The following is a 23094-nucleotide window of genomic DNA, read 5'->3' as shown; positions in this document are numbered from 1 at the left end:
CTCTGGCTGCTCCTCGGCGCACCGCCAGCCCCTGACTGCTGAACCGTTCTGCTTGGAGAAGGCAGATTCCCTTCGGGATGCGAAAAGGGATGGCGCGAGGAGCCCTTCCGGGCATCAGCATCCCAGGCAGCTCCCGCTTCCCCTGGGGAGGTGCTGGGGGTTTTGTCACTTCGACTTCTAGGAAGGGATTTGCCCAGTTAATCAGCCTCTCGTGAATGCACCAGGTGGCTTTTCTTAGGCACAGGGATGCTCAAAGCTCCTTGGTTTTATTTGAGGTTACTCGGAGCTCTGACAGGCGCGCTCTGCTCTTTGATGGGGCTCTGCCTCCCTCCCCTCCCAGCTCGCCGGGATGGGAGCACGGTGCCCGGCGAGCAAAGCAACCCCGGGCAAAACCCAGGCGCAGCTGGGGCCGGGTATGGAAACTTCAGCCCTCGCAGTGGGCGAGGAAAGTCTGAGAAAGTCCTCAAAGGTCACGAGTCCCGGAGCATGGATCCTCCTTCCAACGCCATTTTCCCGAGCATGCCTAGCTCCCGATTAGCCAGCCCTGCTCCGTGCGAGCCCTCCTCCCTCCCAGCCCCGCTAATTACGCCCCAGCTCATCACGCACACACGGGGCTGGGGGAGCAGCACCACCAGCGCGGGGCTCCCAGCGCGGCTCCGAGGGATCCGGGCGGGCAGGCGAAGCCAGGGGCTGCCATGCCCACAGGCAGCGGGAGGGCTGAAGCCGGCCATGTCCCATTCAGTCCTTTCCAAATGCATTTCTCCTTTAAAAATAAAAAAAAACCCAAACACTTTTAACTGCACCACAAGCAGGTGCAGAGAGGACTGCAGCACCTGATAACACAACCATCTGCTGCTACTCGCTGGTTTACTTTCACCACCCACACAAAAGCCCTTGCTGGTCTGAGGTCCATGCAAATGCCACCGCCTGGAGAGCGGCCCGCGGGAGCTGGCGGGCTCGGGAGCCGGGTGGCTGCGAGCCAGAGAGGGCTCAGGATGCAGGCACTTTCATTTAGGAGGGGGCAGGAGTGGAAGGCTTGCTCTACAAGTTTAAAAATACCAAGGGCTCAAAGGGGCATGAATAAATCCGAAACCACCCCCCAACGCGAGGCAGCCACCCACAAGTTGGTGCAAGCAGGAACCGGGCAGCAGCTGGGCCCAGGAGAAGGCACCCAGGCTCCCGTGGATGTTCGTACCCCCCGCGGGGGCTTCCAGCCCACGGTGGGCGATGGCCGGCCTCGCGGACTTCTGCCGGCTGTCCGGAGTCTGGGAAGCAAAGCAGGCCAGCAGCGGGAGCGCAGGGAAGGGCAGAGATGGACGGAGCTGCGGGACGGAGGGAAGCCTCCCAGGGTCAGCGATGAGCATCTGGGCTGAACCCACCCCCCGTGCAAGGGACCTGCAGCGGCTTTTAGGTTGCATCTGTTTCCCTCTCAAACCCCAGAGATCAGAGAGGCCTCGGAGCAATGCAATTCCAGCAGCAGTGTTGCTTTTCCCTCTTTGGGGGAACGCAGCAAGGCAGCTGCGCCCTCCAGCAGCCCAGCCCCGCACCCCTTACCCGTTCGGGGCTGCCCCGAAGCCGCGGCTGCAGCTCCAACCGCCCCGGCTCAGCCCCGCCGCGCAGCCCGGGCCCCTGCACTGGCCCTGGCTGCTCCTTAGGAACTGCAGCCCTTACACAATTGCTTTCTGCTTCAGGCACCCAAATGATCTGGAAATTCATCTGGGAACAAAGGGATTCAACAAGGCCATGGCCGCGGCTCCTCTCGCAGTGACGGTGCTGGCTCGTCCTTCAGGTCGCTCGGCTTCTCTGTGCTTTGCTTGCTCTGCTTATAAGAGTTCGCAGCCTCAGACTCCCCCAAAGCGCTTGCGGAGCCACTGAACAGAGATCCGCAGCAGGTCCGCCTTGTGTTTCCACCTCCCACCGCTCCCCAAACAGCACAGAGGCTCCGGACGGTTCGTGGCGTTTCAGATACATCCCTCTTCCTTCATTGCACTTAAAATAGAAATTGCACTTTGCATAAACTGCTCCCCGGCCCCTCAGACCGAAAGGGGAACGAAACGGCCAGCGCTCAGCAGTGCCCGTTAAATGGAGTTGGTGTTTCAATACTCGTAACCAGCTCTCCGTGGGACACCCCCTTGCGTTCGCCACGCAGACCACCAGTACAGACTAAAGACACTTAAGGACAGGATACCCCATGGAAGGATTCGCGGGCCATCGGTGGGGCAAAGGGAAAAGCAACAGGAGAAGCCGGCCGCTTGTGCCGCCCGCGGTCCAAAGGCCACCTGAGCGCGTCCGCCGGCCGGCCACCGCGCCGGGGGAATGAAGGTGTTTCCCAGAAGCGAGGGCACCCTTCCAAGGGGCGGGCAGCGGCCGCGGGCTCCGCGGGACAGGGCTTCACCTCGACCCCAAAGCAACGCCTGCCACCGCGCCGCGGTTTGCACGGGGGCCGCGATGGGCTGGCGCGAAGGAAAACCGCGTTTAAACCAACACGAAGCAAAACCACAAACGAGGCGAGGTCCCGAGCCCAGCGCTGCCGAGCGGGGATCGCCTGGCCAAGCCCGGCCCGAGGAAAGGGGATGGGCAAGCCGCAGCCCGAGGCCTCGGCATTCTGCAGAACAAGGAAAACGGAGCAGAGGTTGGGTTGGTCGAGCTGAGCTGCAGCCTTAATTGCATTTAATTTCTGCACCAGGGCATTGCCTTGCACATCCCTCCCCCCGCCATGGACCGGGTAGGTTTCAAGTACACAGGCTTCGCTTTCTTCATTTTGTGGGGGAAGAATTTAGCTTGTGTCCATATTTAAAATCACCGCTCTTACAACTAGAGATGTGACTTTCTCCTTTAATTAAGGTGCTTATCCTTTAATAAAGAATAATCTACATTTCAATCCCTTTCTCTTTTGCAAGGGCTGCACCGACTTACGGACGTAGCCGACTTACGGACGTAGCCACACAGCTCCCGCCAGGTGGGGAACGGGCCCATTTCTGGCACCAGCACACGCAGGAAGCCGCGGGCGACGATGCAAGCGCAGGGCACGCAGGAGACGCGCGGGCTTGCGTTGGTTGCGGGGGTAACAAAGGGCAAGACAAAACAATTTACAGCTTTTCCAGTTTGCGCTGTTCCCAGTCTGCACGGCCCTTTGTCCCAGAGCACTGCTAATTAAAACATGCAAATGACTCCTAGACTCTCGTATCATGTAAAGGCAATGGCGATTCCTCACCTTAATTTTTAAGGCTTCCCGGGGCGCGAGACCAGGAGGCCCCCATCCCTCGCACCCCCCCAGGCCACGTACGCCTGGTCCGGCCGCGGGAGCCGCCCCGACAGCCCGCGCACCCCCGCTCCCGCCAGCAAAGCCAGCGGCGCTCGGCCCGCGCGCGCGGGAGGGCAAGACGGCAGGGGAGGCCTTCGGCCCCCGCGCGGGGGGCAACGCTGTTCACCCACAGACCGAGGGCTGGCGGCTTCGTGGGCCAAATCCTGCTGCAGGGGAAGGGCTCGCTTCAGCGGGAGGAGCGGCGGCACCTATTCGCAGCCCCAGAAATCCAGCAGCACCAGCAGCAGGGCAGGCAGAGCCTTCCTCCCAGCCCAGGGTGGTACTCACTCTGCTTGTAACAACAACTTAAGCGTGTACTGGATGCAAGAATGACGTTTTTGGTCTTCGCTCCCCTCTTTGAAAGCGAAGCACACCCCGAAGAGCACGGTTTTGATTCTCACCGGGCCGGGCAGAAGCCGCAGGGTCCACGCGGACACGGCTCACCTCAACGGGTCCAAGAGACAGCTCTGCTGTCACGCCCAGCTCGGCCTCGCTCTGTCAAGTCCTCCGGCAGCGCGTTACGCATCCGTGAAGTCTGGCGCTGCCGCTACCCACAGAGGATGAGCAGCACAGCTAGTAGCCAACCCGGCATCTTTTACAAGCCCAGGATCACTTACGGTATGACTGTGATGAAGTGCTACAGCTTCCTCCTGTCCTAGCACAGGCAATAAACCCTTGGCAGCTTTGCCGACAGCTAGGTGACATCGCGCTGACGGAGAAGAAAGCATTTCTCTGTAGGACGTTCACAGACTTCATCGAAATTCAGATTTTATTTCAAAAACAGTCATGAACTTAATAAACTACACAATGATTTTCCTCATTATAAATTCTCCATAAAATATATTTTACAGTTTTTAAAGAAAGATTGGAAAAAAAAAATCTTTTCTGAGTGCTGAAAAGTATCTTGACTTTGTGTCACGCTGGTGAATAACTGTAGCTGCTACAATTTGATTCATCAAAGGTTTTAAAACAAAGACCTCGGACAACAACAAAACAAACCCAAACAGAAGGCAGACCTGGAGGACTGCCCCTCGGCGTTCACCCAGGAACCACTCAGTGTCACCCAACAGCAAGGCTAAGCACCATGAGAGGGATTTCAGGTACCCCCACCCTTTAAAGTGGCGATCAGTGCAAAGAAACACTTTGGGAGTCAAAAACCCCAAAAAAAACTTCCCTGTGCCATTCACCGGCACTGGTTTCTGCACAGCGGGCAGGCAGCGCGTCTGGTGCCCATCCTACGGAATACCGCAGAGAAGAATCAGGCGCTGGGCAAAGCGCCTTGAGGGTAAGTAGTATCCTTCTGTAGTCGATTCATACTTTAGAATAACGTAGCTGATTCTGACTTCGGGTGGGCAGGAGAGGAGGGGACGTTAGCAACGTATTTTTAAAAAGCTCTCAAGTTTAACATGGAAAAAAAAAATATATAACCTCTTAAAACTTTATCGAATGAGCATGTTGAAATGCAAGTACTGTGAAACGGTGCTGGCACAGACAGCGAGAGGTTTGTTTTCTTCCTTTCAGTAACATGCTGAGGCTTCAATTGTACTGAACTCGGTTAAAATATGAGAACAGACAGATCTCCACTTCTAGAACACAAGAAGAAATAGATCTCTCCTTATCATTACTCACAGATAGGGTCCAAGCCGTCTTTTACAGACTAAGCTCTCTGCAGGGGAGGAGCGACAGTGGGACACCTACGCAGGCAGCAGGCTGTACCCCGGTGCGATGCAGTCGTCTCCGTCCCTGCCCTCGCGCTGTACTCGGGAACACCGTCTTCTGAAAGTTACTTCTAAACAATAAACATCCTTCTGAGACAGCAAAGTGTATTTGATTGAGAATCGCTGTTTAGACAACTTGCCTTAAATGATAAAGTGAAGCAAAATAACAAGAATTAAGGACTAAGGCCCCCTGGGTAACTGCCGCCAGCTCTGCACAGCACCAGGGAAGAGCCAGCTGTAGTCGGTAAAGCCTCAGAAGTTTGGTAGAACCAGAATCCTTTGCTTTTGGAAGAACAAAAAATTGTATTTTGTGCTGTTTATTCACACTCGGACAGAATACAGGCTGACTGATCAGAACTGCTCTCACGGCACTAAGAGGGAACAGTATCTGAGAAGCAAGTTACACCAGGGAATACTTATGGCAGTTTTCAGGTAAGATTTGGGAAAAAAAAAAAAAACATTAAATTGATTTTATTAAGAAAACCAGCCTTTGTTGCAGCTTTAATATATCTGCCTTTAAAGGCAATTTTTTAAGGCTCTACTTTTTCCAACAGGCCAAATTGATGAGAAAGGGCACAGTCCTGCACCCAGAACAGTGTTACGCTATTGCGAAGCAGCTCCTGCCTGCTGTCCAGCGTCAGGCCTGCGTGAAACCTCTCTTCGCATCAGTCTGCTTCTGTGGAGCGAGAGCTGGGGATAAGCAGCCTTTCAGCTACTTCAAAGCTCTCCATCCTACTGTCCATGGTGTTAAATAAACATTGCTTCTTTAAAAGGAAGAAGACACATTAAAAAATTGGCCAAGGTTGTCACGCAAACCAGAGATACCTTTCACATACCGGTTACCGAGTTCTCCCATATTTGAGAATAGGTGTGTTCAAAACAAACAGTCACCCTGGATCTCCTCATCACCGCCAGGTTGGAGTCAGTGCCAGAACGGAAGAGTCCAGGACCAGTATTATTAGATTCAGTTAATGAGAAAACTGTGCTGCGGCCATGTTTTGGAGAACCTGAAAAATAACGCTCTGTGCTGCTGGATTCCCTCACCCACGTTTCCATAAACTCAGCTCACTGTACTCTATTTGAAGTACCCAAGCTGCTATTGGATTATAGATACAAGAGCAGAGAGCATGTTGTGAAACTGTAGATTAACTGATTAGTAAAGTATTTGACTACTAGAAGAACGCAAAAATCAAGTGATTCATGAACTAGCCAACATGCTAGCACCCGATTGCATACATTTGTGATTTGACTCCCTCAGTGATGAGCTCATTAAGCTGCAAGTGCTAAGCTTGGCCATGTCGGCACTTTAAAAAACTGCTGATCCCTTTGCATTGCATTTTTTGTCTACAAAGTCAAGTCTCAGACCCTATCTTTGACATTAGATAACAAAAATAAATAATAAAGTTATTCAGGCCTGGAGAAGAAGGAATGCTTCTCATTTATCTTCTTCACCTAGTTTTCTAGCAGACCCCCAATCATTCAGACCCATAGCAAATAATTTAAGAAAAGTGGCATACACTCCCAGTCACTCCTATACATAAATATATACACAGAATTACTTTACAAAGCCTGAAGATTTGCACTACCAGCATGCAAATCTCCTTTTTCCATGAGAGTTCCTAATACTGACATAGGAAACTGGAATGTACGAAATACTCCATGACGTAGTGCTGGAAATCAAGTCTCGGCTCTTAAGACATCCCACTGCCAGCACACACAAACGAACATCGTCACGTCTTACACTTGCAGGTAACGTCCTGGTATTATACACATCAACGCATCGTTAACACAACGGCCAACTCATTCGTATCATTTATGAAACTCGGAAGAGATTCGTTTGGTAGAAACTACACCCTGCAGGTTTGAGTTCAGGCTCGTTTCTTTTACTGCCATGAAGTTGCACCACCAGTTAGGTGAGGAGCCCTGCGAGAGACACGACTCGGCGGGTCACGTGTCCCAGCTGCTGTCTTTAAAAGCTATGTTGACTAATCGCAGCTCCAGCTCAAAAGCGTCGGGTCGGTCCTGCGGGTTGGCAGCCAGCATCTCCTTGATCAGCTGTTTCATTCGAGCATTCATGGATTTTTTCTTTACGGGGATGAGCAGCTCCATTTTAGGGTTTTCCAGAAGCGCCTCTCCAACAGGCACGATCGCTGTCCCCTGCTTGACGTAACTCCCCAGAAGTTCTTTCTTTGTTTCTGTATCTATGAACGTGATTCTTTCCAGCATTGCCCAGATTATAATCCCCAACGCAAAGATGTCTGCCTTGGCGGTATAGTGTCCTTCCCAGACTTCGGGGGCCATATAGAAGTCAGTCCCACACGCGGTTGATAGAAAACACTTATTGACGTTGACTGGTTCCTCGGGATTCTGTCCTGAGGCTGAACATACCTTGCTCAGCCCAAAATCAGCTACTTTCAGGGTAGGCTCCGAGTCACTGGCATCCATCCTGCTCTGAGATATCAGAATATTGTCAGGTTTGAGATCACGATGAATAATTTGATTTTTGTGCAGGAACGCCAGCGCGCTGCTGAGCTGAAGCATGAAACTGGTGTTGGTCTTGCGGTTCGGCTTCCGGGACAACAGATACTCATTCATGTCTCCTCCATCGCAGAAATCCATTACAAACCAAAGGTAATAAGCACTTCTGGGGTCAAAGACTATTTCTCCTTTTAACGAGGTCTCTACAAGCTGCAACAAGGAAAAGAAATGTCATAACTACCTGATGATCACAAGAATATAAAGATATGATGGAAAAATGCATGAAGTTTGGATCTTCCTCTCAACAATCCAGAGAGCAAGATACTGCAACTGGGGAAAATAAAACTATGCAAAATTTATGATGTAAAAAAAAAAAATCACAATGTATTTGACAGCCTCCTTATTTTCGTGCATGCAAAGCATATCAAGTTCACGCTCCTGCCCAGAAGCTGGACCCAGATAACAGTATTTTGAAAGATACTGAGCAGCCATTGCACTCCCATCTGTTTGAGCTGGACAGCGTCCCACCCCAACAAAGCCCGTCCCACCCATTTCGCTAACAACTTCAATGTACAAACAGTCTCAACAAGTAACTCCGTACAGTGCCAGGGGGTGAAATGCTCTCACTTTGTATTTGTCCTCCGCTGACGAAGCGGCACCACAGTAACTTTTAAAGCCTGTTCTCCATTCCTTACACATGAATGTATTCTAGCACATGTTAACCCAGGATCCTTAACTCGGGAGAACGCTAATCTACAGGCACAGCTGAGCAGCTGCTGCACCTAACACCCCTCTCACCACCAGGATCCACTAGCTATTTTCTAGAATATAAGCAGCAAGTAGCTCGAGCAGCCAGTTCTCGTAGCTGCTTCACACAAAAAGCAAAGTCAAACCAGCAATCACTTTTACTAATCCTGTTTACACATTTGCCTCTTCAGCTCCTCTGAGGTGGCTCTTAGCATGCTCTGGAAGGCAAATCTTGCCATTATTTCTGTTAGTAGTAAACCAATGTATACTAAACCAAACGTAGCTCCTACAGGCTTTCAAAAATTAAGGTAGCTATTAATATTTAGAGAGGCATTTTAAAGTGCTTTAAAAAAAGTGACCTTCTCCATCCAAGAGCAAAATTACTAGCAATTTACAGCTATCTTTAATTGCTAGCACAACTAGTACTCAAACCGGACCAACTTAAACCAGCAAATCCATCTTAGAACTAGAAAACAAGGTATTCAGGGGTTAGAGTCATTAAGAGTGAGATTAAGGTATCCCGGGAGAGCAGGGAGCCTCCTTGGCCGAGCGAGCACCAACGCACAGCTCTCCCCTCCACACGGCTTTACAGAAGCTGTACTTGCATCTCAGTTCAGAGCGTTAAGACAACAAAACCCACTACCACATCTGTGACGGTGGCAAAGCACCGCAAGACCAGGCTAGTTTAGGACTCTGACTTTACTGCCCGAGTTCAGCTGACAGCAGCTAAGCATCTGCCCCAAAGCCCTTCAGGAGACGCCAATGCCCCCTCCCCGCACGCTGCGCCCGTTCAGCTCTGTAACGCAATAGCACCTGGGGCGGGCAGAGGAGAGGGCAAGCCAAGGCAGATCTGATTTTCTCTGTTTTAACACGTGCTATTATAAAGTGATCCTGGTCTCTTCAGAGTCAGCTCAGCTCTGCCCTTTGCCCTTCTCTGCTCTCTGGAGCAGGAAAACAATTTGTAGTGCTTGCGCCTGACACGGGCGGGATCAGCATGCACATTGTTAACAGGCACTACAACCAAAATCCAGTGCTGCAGGTGATCTGGAAGCTCTTCCCCACCCTACAGTTCCACCGTTTTGCTTTTTAAGCTCCTCCCTCTACAGCTGTCCCCAAGTTCGATGCAATCTCTCACAGATCCACTAACAACTAGGAAGGCAAGGCACTCATTTCTCCCACATGAGCTAGCCAGTATTATTTTACCCTAATCCCTTCATGAAAGCAGGTCAGTAACAACCACCAAGCTACATCGAGTTTACAAAGGCGAGAATCCTCTTTCTCAGGCTCGTACAGCGCTCAGCACAACAGGATCTGGACAGCCGTGAAGGGTTGTCAGATGAGTGTTCACTAACAAAAGGTCCTACATTAGACATGCAAGAATGACAACAACAAGAACTGAAATTATAAAAGCTGACTAGGGATAACACAATAAACATCGAGCAGGCTACTGACTTTTTACACCAGAGACACAGATTTCTGCCAGGGGATGATTTATAGTTGGGGCAGCTTCTTGACAAGGGAATGAATCAGATTATCTTTCGGAGTCTTTCCAGAGCTGCTTATTCTTCAAAAATACACATCTTTGAACTTAAAGGCGACGTAAAGGACACTTTCAGTAGCCACACGGGGGAGTGATATTTATTCCCTTATTTAACATACCTTTACCTCTCTCTGAGCAGATTAATAGTTATTTATTCAAAAAAGAAAACAGCTCATTGCATGCTACCAATTGCTTATTATTTCTGAAAGAACTTTAAGTGTTGGCTTCCTAAATCAAGATGGCTACTTCCTCTTCTAAGGACATCCGAGATTAAGAAATTCTTCAGAGCTCTGTCCCAAGACATTCGTATCTGTCTGCTCATTAACCCTGCAGCAGGGCTTCCACCAAGCAATACGACAGCCTGCACCTCCCTCGTGCTTTACCTGTGGCGTTTCCTCAAATTATCAAAGTAGATTTGCATTAGAAAAATCCTGGAGTCTTTTAGAGTGGCATGGCTTCAAATGACAAGATACAGGTGATTGTTCAACAGATACGCTCTTTTAAAGATAGAAAATAATTTCTGGGTGTCACCAACACAAACAATACCCTCTCCTAACTAAGCATACCTCAAAAAAAAAAAAGATCTCAGCTACCCACCTCCTTCCCTCCCAGCTACACATCCATATTCATTACTTCCACCCCATTACCTCAGCTTCGTGTACCTGTAAATAAAGGGAGGAACTGGAGCCATGGGACATCTTCTGCACCATACCATCTTTCTGCAAGATGCACTCCTCCAGGTGAATGACGTTGGGATGCTGGCTCTTGATACTGCTAAGTGCCCAGAACTCACGCAGAGCTAGTTCCACGTTCTCTGGAGCATGGCACCGAATCTTTTTCACCGCGACCCGTGCAGAGGTCTTCCTGACGACTGCTTCGTACACCACACCATAACTGCCACGACCAACCTCCCGTATTAGATCGTACTTAGGCTGGCTACTCACCATCTTCAAGATCAAGGGTTCTGGGGAAGGGGGGAAAAACCCACAGAACTAAAACTCATGAACAAGAACTGGGCTGTATTTTCCCCCATATGGCTCGGTGCGGCAATATGAGGCCTAGCAAAACCCTGCAATTAACAGGGCAGTGCCTCCAAGCGTTACGCCGAACGCAACACTGCATTTCAGTGCTGGAACGTTCCAGAAGCTATTCTGTAAACCTGGACATGTTGCCACGGACTAGTTAAAAGTGAAATTACATCCTTTTGGTGGGACTATTAAGATTTCAAATACAGCCCAGTTTTCAAGGTGGCAACAATTCAAACCTAGACGTGTATTGTGCCGAGACAGGACTACTGCGTATGCTCCTGCTCCTTTCTCTCAGTGTCTTCCGTGAACATCTGCGGGAATAATAGTACGGTATCATGCTCTCCATCCACACCTGGGATAGCAGAGAAGAGGTTCTAGTTGAAGCCTGTGGCTGGGCAGTAACAGATTTAATTAACACTGCCTTTTATGGAGGTGACTGCATAAGTAAATGTTTCTGTTGCAATTTAATCATGAAATTCTTTTACTAAAACAAGAAGATGCTTTGGATCGCTTCCGATTTTTTAATGTTACTATGATTTTTCACCTAGTCTCCCCGAATGAGGAGTCTACAGTTACAAAAAGTTAAAAAAGGTAACTGATTGCAGAAGCTTGTACCCAGCAGCTAACTTTCACTTTTGCTCAACAGGGCAAGGGCAAAAGTTAAGATATTGCTCTATAAGTAAAACAAGAGACACACACACAAAAAAAAGCCACCAAACACTGCTACAGATTTATGACCCTCGCTGCACACTTCCCTGCAAGGTTACAAACCAAAACACACCAGCACCACCTTCACACAACCAAACCAAATGGGACACTGACTATAGACAGGAAAAAAAGCTTGGCTAGCCAAGCCTCACTGGTCAAACAAAACGAAACAGACAAAAAACCAAACACAGCTAGTATATCAGAACTAAAACAGTTTGTAAGATTGCCAGTGATAAATGTAATTCTCTTTATGTCTGTAAACCAGGCAATAGGGACCACATTGAAACAGCCTGTTATTAGTATGAAGCTTTCAAGTATTTCCATTGTTTTAGGTACTTTTTTTTTTTTTAGAAAAAAGAAAAAAAAAGAAAAAGAGAGAGAAAAAAGGTATCATCAGTCTCATGGCAATACTACACAGACATTTTAATCTTTCAGCAAAGTTCTGTGATGCACCTTTACAAGAACATTTTGAACTGAAATGTGATGTGCCCAAGAAACACATTACCACGAGATTCTGCTCACAAGATGCACTGAGCCTGCACCTGCAGCAGGACTGTGAGGAACAGATTAACATTACAGCCTGCACATTACAATCTGATGGGCCAAAAGCCCTTCCCATGCAGGGGAGAGGAGCAGGATCCGTAATCTCACCAGTGGCCAAGTAACTCCTGAGGAAAAGATGGTGTTACTCAAACACTCACATCAGGTTCAAAATGAGCAGAAAACGTGCCCCCGTGCTGAGGGTCAGTCAGCTGTGTGCTGTTACCAGAGAGGCTCTGTCACTGCCAAGCGTCGGGGCTCCTACCTGCCCTCCTCCAGCACCACAGCGGCCTAGGCTGGTCTGGAAATGCCACCGAGGTCTGTTGCCTAACCCGGTGAGAAGTGCCGCCTGCTCCCCAGGGCAGCGACCGGGGCAGCCCCTGCCAAGGCCTGGCAGCGGGGCCAGGCAGGGCAAAGCAAACAGGCCGGGCCTGCCCCTGCTCCCCTGCAGCCCCGGGCAGCTGCAGCCGGCACCTCACACGGGAAGGGCCTTCCCTCCCTGGCTGCCTCGCTAGCAGGGGGGAGTTAATTACAGAATAAAATAAATGACACCCCCCCCCCCCCTTGGCCCTGCTCCTCCAGGGAGGCGCCACAAACGGCGGCCACAGCGGGACCCCACCTGCACCGAGGGGGACCTTGCTCCGGAGGGAAATCACCGAGGCACCGCTCGCTTGGGGCGGAGGCCGGGAGCGGGGCCTGACCCGGTCAGCCGCGGCCCGAGGGGCAGCGCGGCCCGCTGGGCCCTGCCCGCCTCCGCAGGTACCCGGGCCCCTCACGGCCCCCGCGCACACCTGGGGCGGAGGCCCCCGCCCGTGTGGGCCCGGCGCGGCCCCCTCCGTTCGGCCCCCACTATGACGCACCGGGGCGACCGCCCGGACCCGCTCCCCGCCGCCCCGGGGCCGGGCCGGGCCAGGCCGGGCCCGCGTTACCTCAGCGCCGCCGCCGCCGCGCTGCCTCCGCCCGGCCGCCATTATAGGGCTCCCCCCGCCTGCGCCGCCGCCGCCACGCCCCCGCGCCGGCCACGCCCCCGCGCCGCCGCTGCGCCCGCTGATTGGCCGGCGGCCAGGGGGAGTGGGGAGCGCGCGCCCCTCGGCGGCGAGGTGCGCGCGCGCCGTTCCCGCGCTTCCCCGGCGGCGCGCGCGGCCGCTGCAGCCGCCCGTGCAAGGCGATGCGCGGCGCCTTCTGCATCCCCTTCTGCATCCCCTTCTCCCCCCCCGGCTGCTCTCTGTCCTGCCCCGTGCCTGCATCCCCCACCGCCGTGCTCGCCCCACTTTGCGATGACAGCTCTCCTCTTTTTTGGGGGTGTTTTGTGCTTTTTTAAAAATTTATTTATTAACCTATTGTTTGGCATTAAGAAAAAAATAAGCGGAGTCCCTCACGCCTTTGCTTGTGCTCTGGCTTTGTGTGACGGCGACGAAGCTCCAGGCAGAGACCCGTCCCCCTTCCTGGTGCCCCCCGCTCTGCCGTCGCCCCCTTTCTGCTGCAGGCTGCTGGGCTGGGGGTGCCCCCACGCACGGGAGGTGGGCACGGGGCTCCTGCCCTGGTCCCTGCTGTCCCCTCCGCCCACACGGCCATCGCAGTCATTTTGGGGGAAGCCAGGGCCAGCCGCTGCTCCGAGCCCTGCAGAGAGCAAGCAGAGGCCGTTCCGATACACTCCCGCCCCAGCAACGCTCCCGCGCCTCTCCCGGGTTAACTGGGCAGGAGCCCGGGGTGATCAATGCCCCCGGCCCTGCCTAAGCTGCCCCAAGCCAATTAGGGGCCAAGGAGCTCCCTGGGGGTTTTGAAAGCCGATTAGGGCATTACAACCCCTCCGTTCCCGCGAATCCCCTTAACCGAGTCCAGAAGCAATTAGTTAATCAATGCCACCCCCGGGCAGGGCCAGCTCGTGGGTCTGGGTGCACATCGGGGTGCCCCACTCCTGGCTCCGGTCGGTGGCTGACCCCCGCGCTGCCCTCCCGAGTGCCCGGCCAGCCCCGCTTCCATGCCAGCACCTCCCCGGAAGAGCCCCGAGTGCCGAAACGGGGACAATTTTGCAAGATGTGCTTGGCCAGTTCCAGCACAGTCACTTGCTCGACACGTGAGCCTGCCTGGAAGGAGCACCCAAACCAGCTGGGGGCTGCCCTGCCCCGGGGGGGCTGGCTGCAGCGAAAATGGGGCCTGTGCACCCATGTGCCCCTGTACCCATGCACCCCTGTACCCATGCACCCGTGTACCCCTGTACCCAGGCACCCCTGTACCCATGCACCCGTGTACCCCTGTACCCATGCATCCATGCACCCTTATACCCGTATACTCATGGTCCCAGGTACCCCTGCACCCATGCACCCCTGTACATGTCCACCTGTGTACCCCTGCACCCACATACCCCGGACTTCTGCACCCATTTACCTGTGCACCCATGTACCCATGCACCTTGTGTACGCATTTACCTGTGCGCCCATGTACACCTGCACCCATGTACCCATGCACCCCTGCATTTCTGCACCCATTTACCCCTGCACCCATGTACCCATGCACCCTGTGTACCCATGCATCCGTGCACTTGGGCACCCATTTACCCATGTACCCCTGTACTTCTGCACCCATTTACCTGTGCACCCATGTACCCATGCACCTTGTATATGCATTTACCTGTGTGCCCATGTACCCCTGCACCCATGTACCCATGCACTCCTGCATTTCTGCACCCGTTTACCCATGCACCCACATACTGCTGTACTTGTGCACTCGTGTACTCATGCACCCATGCACCCCTGCACCCCAGCACTCATCCCCTCCTGCCTGCAGCTGCTGTGGGTGCAGCAGCAGCCACCATCCCACCCCACCCCGTCCCCCTGCCAGCATGACCCATAGGCGACGGCGCTATAATTACCCCTCTCCCCTCGTGCAGCTGCCAGTATTTACAGGTCTCGCTGTGGACGGGTGCTGGCATTTGGCACAGCACCCTGTTTATCGCCGCGCCAGCCGGGCACTGTGTGCCGGGGCTGTTTTCCCTGGCGGGTGCAGGTCCCGAGGGGCTGTGCGCGGCCGCTTCCCCCCAGCCGTTTCTGGGTCAGGTTTTGCAAGCGAGCAGAGGGGCCGGCTGGGTCATGGCCGTGCACGCCAGCATGGGGAGCAGCTCTCGCAGCCCTCCCTGCGGCTGCCCCTGCATCTGGGGGTACAAAAGAGCCCCCCAGTCCCTGCCTGGGGAGGGAAGGGGGGCCCCGGTGCATGTGCCGGGCGTGGGAGCTGTGTCTCCCTGGTGCTCCCAGCACAGCCTGGGGACCCGCTGGCGAGGCGCGTCTTTGCACCCCAGCAGTGGATGCATTTTGGGGGTGCAAAGGGAGGTGCTCCTTATAAGCCAACCCCTGCTGTCGCTGGCCCCAACTCTGCCCCGTTCCTGGCACCATCACAACGCCTGAATGGCCGCAGGGCCGGTTTTTGCCCCTCCGCGCCCCCACCCCTCTGCTGTTGTGGGCTCCAGCCCCAGGATCTGGCCACGCTGCCCCCGGGGTGTGCGGCCGTTTGGCCCAGGGGCGAAGCCTGGCCCTGTTTACCCCCTGGCTCCGGTTTCGGCGTGCCAGCAGCCGCAGCACGGGCGGGCAGGGCCTCCCGGACAGCCTGTCCCCAGCTTGTTTACTGCCGCCGGCGGCATCCCGATGGCTCAGTCCCGTGTGACAGGTGCTGCTTCCCCGGACACCCGATCCCGCATCGGGATTTGGCTCCTCGTGACCAGGGAGCGACTTATAAATAGCGGGATGAGGGGTGCTGCCGGCAGCCGAGAGCAGTTGAGAGGAGCACGCCGTCGTGCCAATGGATTTCCAAGCCGGTATCCTGCAGGATGGCAGCCCCATGGAGAGCCTGGAGAAGCAGCTCATCTGCCCCATCTGCCTGGAGATGTTCAGCAAACCGGTGGTGATCCTGCCCTGCCAGCACAACCTCTGCCGCAAGTGTGCCAACGACGTCTTCCAGGTGAGAGGGGGTCCCTGCGCCCATTTCCCCCGCCCTGCCCGGGCTGGAGGTCACCGGGATGCCCGTGGTGCCGTGGGGACGCTCGCAGCGCTGCGGGGATGCTCGCAGTGCTGTGGGGATGCTCATGGACCCCCCCGATGTGCATCTCCCCCTCCCAGGCTGCCAACCCGTACTGGCAGAGCCGAGGCAGCGTGATTTCGGGGGGCCGGTTCCGGTGCCCGTCGTGCCGCCACGAGGTGCTGCTGGACCGACACGGCGTCTACGGGCTGCAGAGGAACCTGCTGGTGGAGAACATCATCGACATCTACAAGCAGGAGTGCTCCAGGTGGGCACGGGCAGCCGTGGCTGATCGCTTGTGCCTTGCCCCGGTGGGGACACGGGGACATGGGGACGCGGGGACACGGGGACGCAGGGATGCCCACCTCCTGAGCCCCAGCACCATTGCTGAGACTGCAGGAGATTGCAGCTGGGTGAGAAATTTGGGGGCTTTTCTGCTGGGTCAGTGGTCCCCGATCCAAATCTTCCTCCCCTGACCCAAATCCCTGCCCTGTCCAGAGCAGTTTGGGGCTCAGGGCGGCTCAGGGGGATGGTCGGTCCCGGGGGGGGGTGGCAGGGCAGGTCCTGTCCCCCCCGCGCTCTGCAGCCAGAGCATTCGGTGGCTGATAAGAGGTGTGGGGGCCAAATCCAGGCTCTGCTCCTGACAGCGGGCACTGCTGGCTGATAAGGGGCGGAGGGACAGTTTGGGGGGCCTCTCGGGAGCAGCAGGCAGCTGGCGGGGGGCACGGAGGAGTCACAGCTTCTCCAGGCAGAGCGGTGGCCCTGGCCAAATTCCCCGAAGCACTGTAAATATTGTTTGAGAGCCATGGGGACGGGGACGATGGCACGTGGCAGGTGTCTGCAGCCCCGGGGGGGACACAGGGGGCCAGCACCGGGTTTGCTTCGGTGGGTTGGCTTGTCCCCATGTCCCCCCTTGCTGCAGAGGGGATGATTTGGCTGCAGCCCCCAGCTGGGACCCCCCGGGGATTTCTGGGTGCCCCCACCCCGGTCACACGTTGGGTGACAACAATAAATGCCGGCAGCCCAAGGCTAAAATTAGGCACTTGCGCAGTGTCCCTGGAGCACGGCCCCGGGCCCCCTGCCCACCGGTGCCGACGGCTGCCGCGCCCAGTGCCGCACTGGTTTAAACTGGGCACAGAGGTTGGTGGCTCCCGAAGGATCAAGTGTGGGGTTATGCCAGGATCTGGCCTCTCGCCTGGGGAACCTGATCGTGGGGTGGCTGCGCAGCATCAGTGGGGATGTCACCACGGTGGGGATGGAGCTGCAATGGGGACATCATCACGGCGGGGATGTCGCTGCAATGGGGACGTCACCCTGATGGGGACGCCACCCTGATGGGGACTTCACGGCGGCTGTGCCACTCTCTCCAGCAGGCCGCTGAAGAAGGGGGAGCACCCCATGTGCAAGGAGCACGAGGACGAGCGGATCAACATCTACTGCGTCACCTGCGAGGTCCCCACCTGCTCCATGTGCAAAGTCTTCGGTGCCCACAAGGACTGCGAGGTCGCCCCCCTGCAAACGATCTTCCAGGGCCAGAAGGTGCTGTGCGGGGGGACGGGGGGGGACAGGGGGACATGGCTGGTCCCAGGGCGATGTGCTGAGCTGGGACGGCCACAAATAGCACTGGGACCTGCTCACAGGGTATTAATAGCCCCTGGGTGACTTCGCCCAGGAGACAGCCTATATTTAGGCTCAGGGCGGACGTGGGGGGAGCAGAGCAATGCCCAGCCCGTCCCCAGGTCAGGATGGGAGATGTCGCTGTCCCTGCTGGGGTTCAAGCTGTTTCTGTCCATCCACCCCTGCCCAGACTGAGCTGAACAACTGCATCTCCATGCTGGTGGCGGGGAACGACCGGATCCAGACGATCATCTCCCAGCTGGAGGACTCATGCCGGAGCACCGAGGTGAGGAAGGGGGAAAAGGACCCCTCCAAAACCCGGGGGTGAAACCTCAGCCAGGGGGCACCTGGGATGGCCAGAGGGAGCTGGAGCCCACGGAGCAGGGAAGCCCCCGGGATGCTGCTGGTGCCGAGGGACACACGCGTGGCATCCCTCGTCCCTCGTCCCCGCAGGAGAACAGCGAGGCAGCCAAGCAGGAGCTGTGCGCTCGCTTCGACGCCTTGGCAGCGCTGCTGGAGGAGAAGAAGTTGGAGCTGCTGCAGCGCATCGCCCGTGAGCGGGATGACAAGACGGGCTTCGTCCAGGGCCTCATCAGCCAGTACAAGGAGCAGCTGCAGAAGTCAAGCCGGCTGGTGGAGACGGCCATCCAGGCCATGGAGGAGACCGGGGGAGCCGCCTTCCTCATGGTGAGACCCCCAAACCTCCCCTCCTGCCGGTGCCCACACGGGCTGCCACCGGCTTGGGGACATCCCGGCGGCTGCCACACGGCTCCACTCACCTCTCCTCTTGCTCCCTGCAGAACGCCAAGCAGCTCATTAAAACGTAAGTGCCCAAATTGGGGAAAATTCGGCCATCCCCAGTCCCTGTCCCACAGCCGGGCAGGATTCAGCCACAGGGTGCCCAGGAGGGGAGCGTGGGGATGCCCCGACCCCCAAGCCTGGCACCCCGCGGTCCCCCAGCCCGGCGAGGGGACGGGGGGGACATGGCTGTGCTCTCCCTGCCCAGGATCGTGGAGGCCTCCAAGGGCGGCAGGCTGGAGAAGATCGAGCACGGCTATGAGAACATGGACGCCTTCTCGGTGAGCCTGGACCACCTCACCAAGGCGGTCTGCGCCTTGGACTTCGACCCCGGTAATTCAGCCCCCAACCCCCTGCTGCCCCTTTACCAACTCCCGCCGACCTGGTGGCACCTGCCGCGCTTCCCGGTGGCCCCGCGGTGACGTTTGGCTGCCTGTTTGCAGTCGAGGAAGATGAGGAGTACTTCGATGGGGAGGAAGAAGAGGTGGAGGAGGACGAGGCGCCCGAGAGGGCAGTGATGGGTAAGAGGGGTGGCACGGCTAAGCCCATCTCCCCGGGACCCTCAAGCATCCATGGGGGAGATTTGGGGGCTTGGACCCCCCTCGATTCCCCCATCCTCTCCCCCTGGCAGCTCCCCAGTAGCCGCAGAGACGTTGCCGGCGTAGGAGAAACGCCGCGGGCGCAGGATGTCCGGCGACGGGACTCGGGATGGGGGGGACGCGCCGCGGGGGCCGGCAGCCTCACGAGCCGGCGCCTGCTCCAGCACAGGACACTTTTCTATACGGGTGCAAATAGGACAATTCCGCACGTTTTGTATCTTCCTTGTTTTGTATATAATTGTCACGGATTTGAATTTTGTGTATTTTGTAAAGAAAACTGGTGTTTCAGGTGCTTTTTTTTTCCTTGCCTCTCGTTCTCGGCTTGCCGGCCCCATGGTGGGCATGGGGATGCGGGTGGGTTTGCCGGGCTGGTGCCATCATGGGCGTCCCTGCCAGCGCCCGGCGCGGCAGAGGGACACTTCCCAGTCCAACACTTAATTTTCGGCCTCATTGGCACCTCTGGCAGTGCTGGCACCCGTGCCTGGCCGCCTGCCCGGGGATGTAACAGGTCAGCACCCGTCAGGATTTATCTCCCGGCGATGGGGTGCCCAGGGCCAGTGCTCGCCCGGGCCCGGGGATGCAGCAGGACAGGGTGAGGATGCTCCGGGCTGTGCCAGTCCCTGAAACAGGGACGGCCTCGGCATCGAGCTCCCGGTTTGCTGCCGGCTGAGCTCACACAACTGCAAAAACGTACCATGAATGCAAAAATAGACCACAAATGCTTTTCTCCTGCAAAATCATAAGCCCGGCTCAGCACTTGGCCGAGGGGAAACTGAGGCAGCTCCCACAGCAGCGCTCTGGGCTGTGCCACAATTGCAATTAGCCCCAGGGCAATCAGTGATGCTCCTCCGGGGCGGGGGGCAGGAGTCACTGCTGGGGGGGGCTGGTCCCAGGCTTATCCATCACACGGCTGCTCTGCGGCTGGATCCAAACTGGGGGGGCCCGAGGGCTCCCCGGAGCAGGGAGGGGGTCACCGGGTGCCTTTAGGGGGGACAGGGGGATGCTCCATCCGCCCCCGCCTCGGGGGCTGCATCCGTGCCCCGGTGCGCGGTTCCTGGGGGGTGCCCGGGGGGGTCCCCCAGAGCAATCCGCCCCCATCAGCAGCCCCTCGGGTGCTGGGTGAGCGGGCCCACCCCGGGGCAGGCGGCCGCGGGCGCTTTGCAGCCGGCCTGGCCCTCCCTCCCCCGGCCGGACTTTGCACACGAGTCCCCGGCACTTCACACGGGCCGAGGCCACCGGCTGCCACCAGCGCCGGCCACGCAGCGGGGTCACCCGCCCTGGCCCCCCGCCACGGAGGAGGATGGCAGCCAGCGAGGAGAAACAGCACCTGCTGAGCGAGGGCGCAGGCGGGTAGGGGGGTGCCCCGGGGGGCTGGGGACGTGGTGTCCCCTCTTCCCCGTGGGGCTCCCAGGTGGGGTCCCCTGGAGGTGTCTGGCCAGAGAAGGGGCTGGGGGGGAGCATTCAGGGTCCAACCTGCTCCCCAAAATTGTCCCAGACCCCCCAGCTCCGGCCCCTGACCACCCCTCTCCCCAGCAGGTCCTACCTGGGGGCCGCACAAAAGAACCAGCACAACTCAGTGCAGGGACAGGCGCCTGCCCTGGAGCTGGGGGCACGGCGCAGCCGGCACTGCCACACGCAGGGGGCCGCTGGCCACCCCCGCCAGCAGAAGCGGGCACGCAGAAAGCTCTACCTGGCTGCTGGCATCTGCCTCGTCTTCATGGTGGGGGAAGCTGTGGGTGAGTGGTGGGTGCGGGGTCCGGCCGGGGTGGTCCCCATGCAGCACCCCAAGCAGCTGCCCGCAGCCCCTTTCTCCTGATTCCCTGCCGAGGGTGCAGGCAGGGTGCAGGCAGGGCTCCCCGTTGCTTTTCGGTGGGTCGAAGCACCCAGTGAGGCTCCCACTGTGGCACGGGGTGACCTGGTCCATGCCCAGGACCCCCCCCGATGCCACCCCGCTGCCCCCTCTCCACAGGTGGGTACCTGGCGCACAGCCTGGCCATCCTGACGGACGCAGCCCACCTCCTGACGGACTTCGCCAGCATCATGATCAGCCTCTTTGCGCTCTGGGTGTCCTCGCGCCCCCCCACCAAAACCATGAACTTCGGCTGGCACCGGGCAGGTGATGGGGCAGCACCACCCCGGGGCTGCCGTCCGGCTCCCAGGGACCCCGCGGAGCACCCCAGGGTGCCCTCCCCATGGGGACCGGGTGCCTCAGGGAGCCCTGGGGGGCACGGGGAGCTCTGGCAAAGCCCTGGCACCATGCGCATGGGCAGGGCAGAGGCATCACCGTCCCTGTGCAGGGAGCAACCCCGGGCACGGGTGCTGGGTGCCCACCCCAAGCCCCGGTGCTGCTGGGGGGGCCGGGAGGGTGCTTGGGCTTGGCACGGCGGTGCAGCGGCAATGCGGGGTGGGTGCATCCTCTCCACAGAGATCCTGGGGGCCCTGCTCTCCGTGCTCTCCATCTGGGTGGTGACGGGTGTCCTGGTCTACCTGGCGGCCCAGCGCCTGCTCTCGGCTGACTACGACATCGAGGGTGGCGTCATGCTCATCACCTCTGCCTGCGCCGTGGCCGTCAATGTCGTGTACGTATTGCTGGCTCTCACCCTCCCCAGGTGTCCCCCCCTCCTGTGCCCGGTGCCCCCAGGGATGCCACCGCTGCCCTGCCCGCAGGATGGGGGTGGCCCTGCACCAGACGGGGCACGGGCACAGCCACGGGGCAGCAGGCGAGCAGCCCAACACCAGCGTCCGCGCCGCATTCATCCACGTCCTGGGGGACCTGCTGCAGAGCGTCGGCGTCCTCATTGCATCCTACATCATCTTCTTTAAGGTCTGAGTCGTTACTGGGGGCAAAGGGGGTGCTGGGGACACGGGGACAGCAGCTTCAGCCAGCCCTGGCCAGGCACAGGGGCGAGACGGAGGGGACCGTGTCCCTTTCCTCTGGTGCTGAGGGGGGTTTGGGGTGGGGCGATGGCACCGGAGGGGCCTCACCCTCTCCCACCCCCTCCAGCCCGAGTACAAGTACGTGGATCCCATCTGCACCTTCCTCTTCTCCGCGCTGGTGCTGGGGACGACACTGACCATCCTCCGCGATGTCCTCCTCGTCCTCATGGAGGGTAGGGACCCACCGGGGGGTCTGGGACACGGGGCCACTCGTGGGTGCGGTGGCCCCCATCCCTCCAGCGCCTGCGGCTCTCCCTCCCCAGGGACACCCAAAGGGATGGACTTCAACGCCGTGCGGGAGACGCTGCTGGCGGTGGGGGGCGTGGAGGCCGTGCACAGCCTCCACATCTGGGCGCTGACGGCGGCGCAGCCGCTGCTCTCAGTGCACATCGCCATCAGTGAGTGTCGCTGCTCGGGGAAGCGATGGGGGGGGACTCGCCCACACCCTGATGTCCCCTCCCTCGCTCCTTGCAGATGCGGGTGCCAGCGCGCAGGAGGTGCTGGAGGAGGCCAGCTCCCGGCTGCAGGGCACCTTCCGCTTCCACACCACCACCATCCAGGTGGAGAGCTACTCCGAGGAGATGCGGGACTGCCGGGAGTGCCAGCCCCCCCGCGACTGAGCCCCCCGGCAGCCCCCTCGCGTCCCGGGGGGCACTTCTCATGCGTGGAAAATAAAGAGGAGCAAAGGGCTGGGTGCGTGCAGGGGAGGATGTTGGCTCTGGTGGCGCCGGGGCGTTATCTCGGGTGTCTGCTAGGAGCGAAGGCAGCAAGGACGGACCCACGGCTGCGGCGGCCGGAGGAGAGCAGCTGTTGGAGGCCAGAGCTGTAATTTCCCCTATTTCTATTCAGCTGGGTGGAAAGGCAGCTGAAACGTCCCCTTTCCCTCCTTTGGGGAGCGCTGCGAGGCAATGGGGTGCTGGGGTGCCCGGGGGCTGCGGGGGGACCCATCCCAGCCGGGGGGAGGGAGCACCCGCCCCGCTCTCACCTCTTATCGCTCCTCTGTTTGCCCTCGGGAAGCCAAAGGACTCGCCCTCCCCACGGGCTGGGGGGGCTGCGCGCGGCCGGGTGCCAC

At 57.7% G+C, this 23094-nt stretch overlaps 3 protein-coding genes across 8 annotated transcripts; 2 read left to right on the top strand and 1 right to left on the bottom strand.

Annotated features, from left to right (window-relative positions):
- Positions 1–29: 29 nt before the first annotated feature.
- PDIK1L (PDLIM1 interacting kinase 1 like) lies at positions 30–13061 on the bottom strand. 5 transcript variants are annotated; one of them, XM_082329609.1, is made up of 3 exons: positions 12993–13061; positions 10450–10751; positions 30–7710 (listed from the first exon to the last, which is right to left on the bottom strand). In XM_082329609.1, exons 2-3 carry the CDS (start codon positions 10732–10734, stop codon positions 6970–6972), a joined length of 1026 nt encoding a protein of 341 aa, XP_082185735.1. In that variant the 5' UTR covers positions 10735–10751; positions 12993–13061; the 3' UTR covers positions 30–6969. The 5 variants fall into 5 exon arrangements, with proteins under 5 accessions (XP_082185735.1, XP_082185732.1, XP_082185731.1 ...); XM_082329606.1 differs by having other exon boundaries at positions 10450–11167; positions 12993–13053; XM_082329605.1 differs by having other exon boundaries at positions 10450–11858; positions 12993–13048.
- Positions 13062–15855: 2794 nt separating this feature from the next.
- TRIM63 (tripartite motif containing 63) lies at positions 15856–19377 on the top strand (the record flags this gene model as incomplete). 2 transcript variants are annotated; one of them, XM_082329611.1, is made up of 9 exons in its annotated part: positions 15856–16014; positions 16173–16339; positions 17442–17610; positions 17879–17974; positions 18142–18375; positions 18489–18511; positions 18695–18819; positions 18930–19007; positions 19118–19377. In XM_082329611.1, the coding sequence occupies 9 exons, from the start codon at positions 15856–15858 to the stop codon at positions 19126–19128; spliced, it is 1062 nt and encodes a 353-aa protein (XP_082185737.1). In that variant the 3' UTR covers positions 19129–19377. The 2 variants fall into 2 exon arrangements, with proteins under 2 accessions (XP_082185737.1, XP_082185738.1); XM_082329612.1 differs by having other exon boundaries at positions 15883–16014; positions 17445–17610.
- Positions 19378–20385: 1008 nt separating this feature from the next.
- On the top strand, positions 20386–22642 carry SLC30A2 (solute carrier family 30 member 2; the record flags this gene model as incomplete). The annotated part of the gene is made up of 8 exons (XM_082329753.1): positions 20386–20435; positions 20622–20821; positions 21055–21201; positions 21511–21664; positions 21753–21909; positions 22090–22195; positions 22286–22420; positions 22497–22642. 8 exons carry the CDS (start codon positions 20386–20388, stop codon positions 22640–22642), a joined length of 1095 nt encoding a protein of 364 aa, XP_082185879.1.
- Positions 22643–23094: the final 452 nt, after the last annotated feature.

This window comes from Platalea leucorodia (assembly GCF_965183815.1).
Source record: "Platalea leucorodia genome assembly, chromosome: 18".
Lineage (NCBI taxonomy): Eukaryota > Metazoa > Chordata > Aves > Pelecaniformes > Threskiornithidae > Platalea > Platalea leucorodia.
The sequence above is the reverse complement of the archived record's forward strand: the minus strand, read 5'-3'. Positions and strand labels throughout refer to the sequence as shown.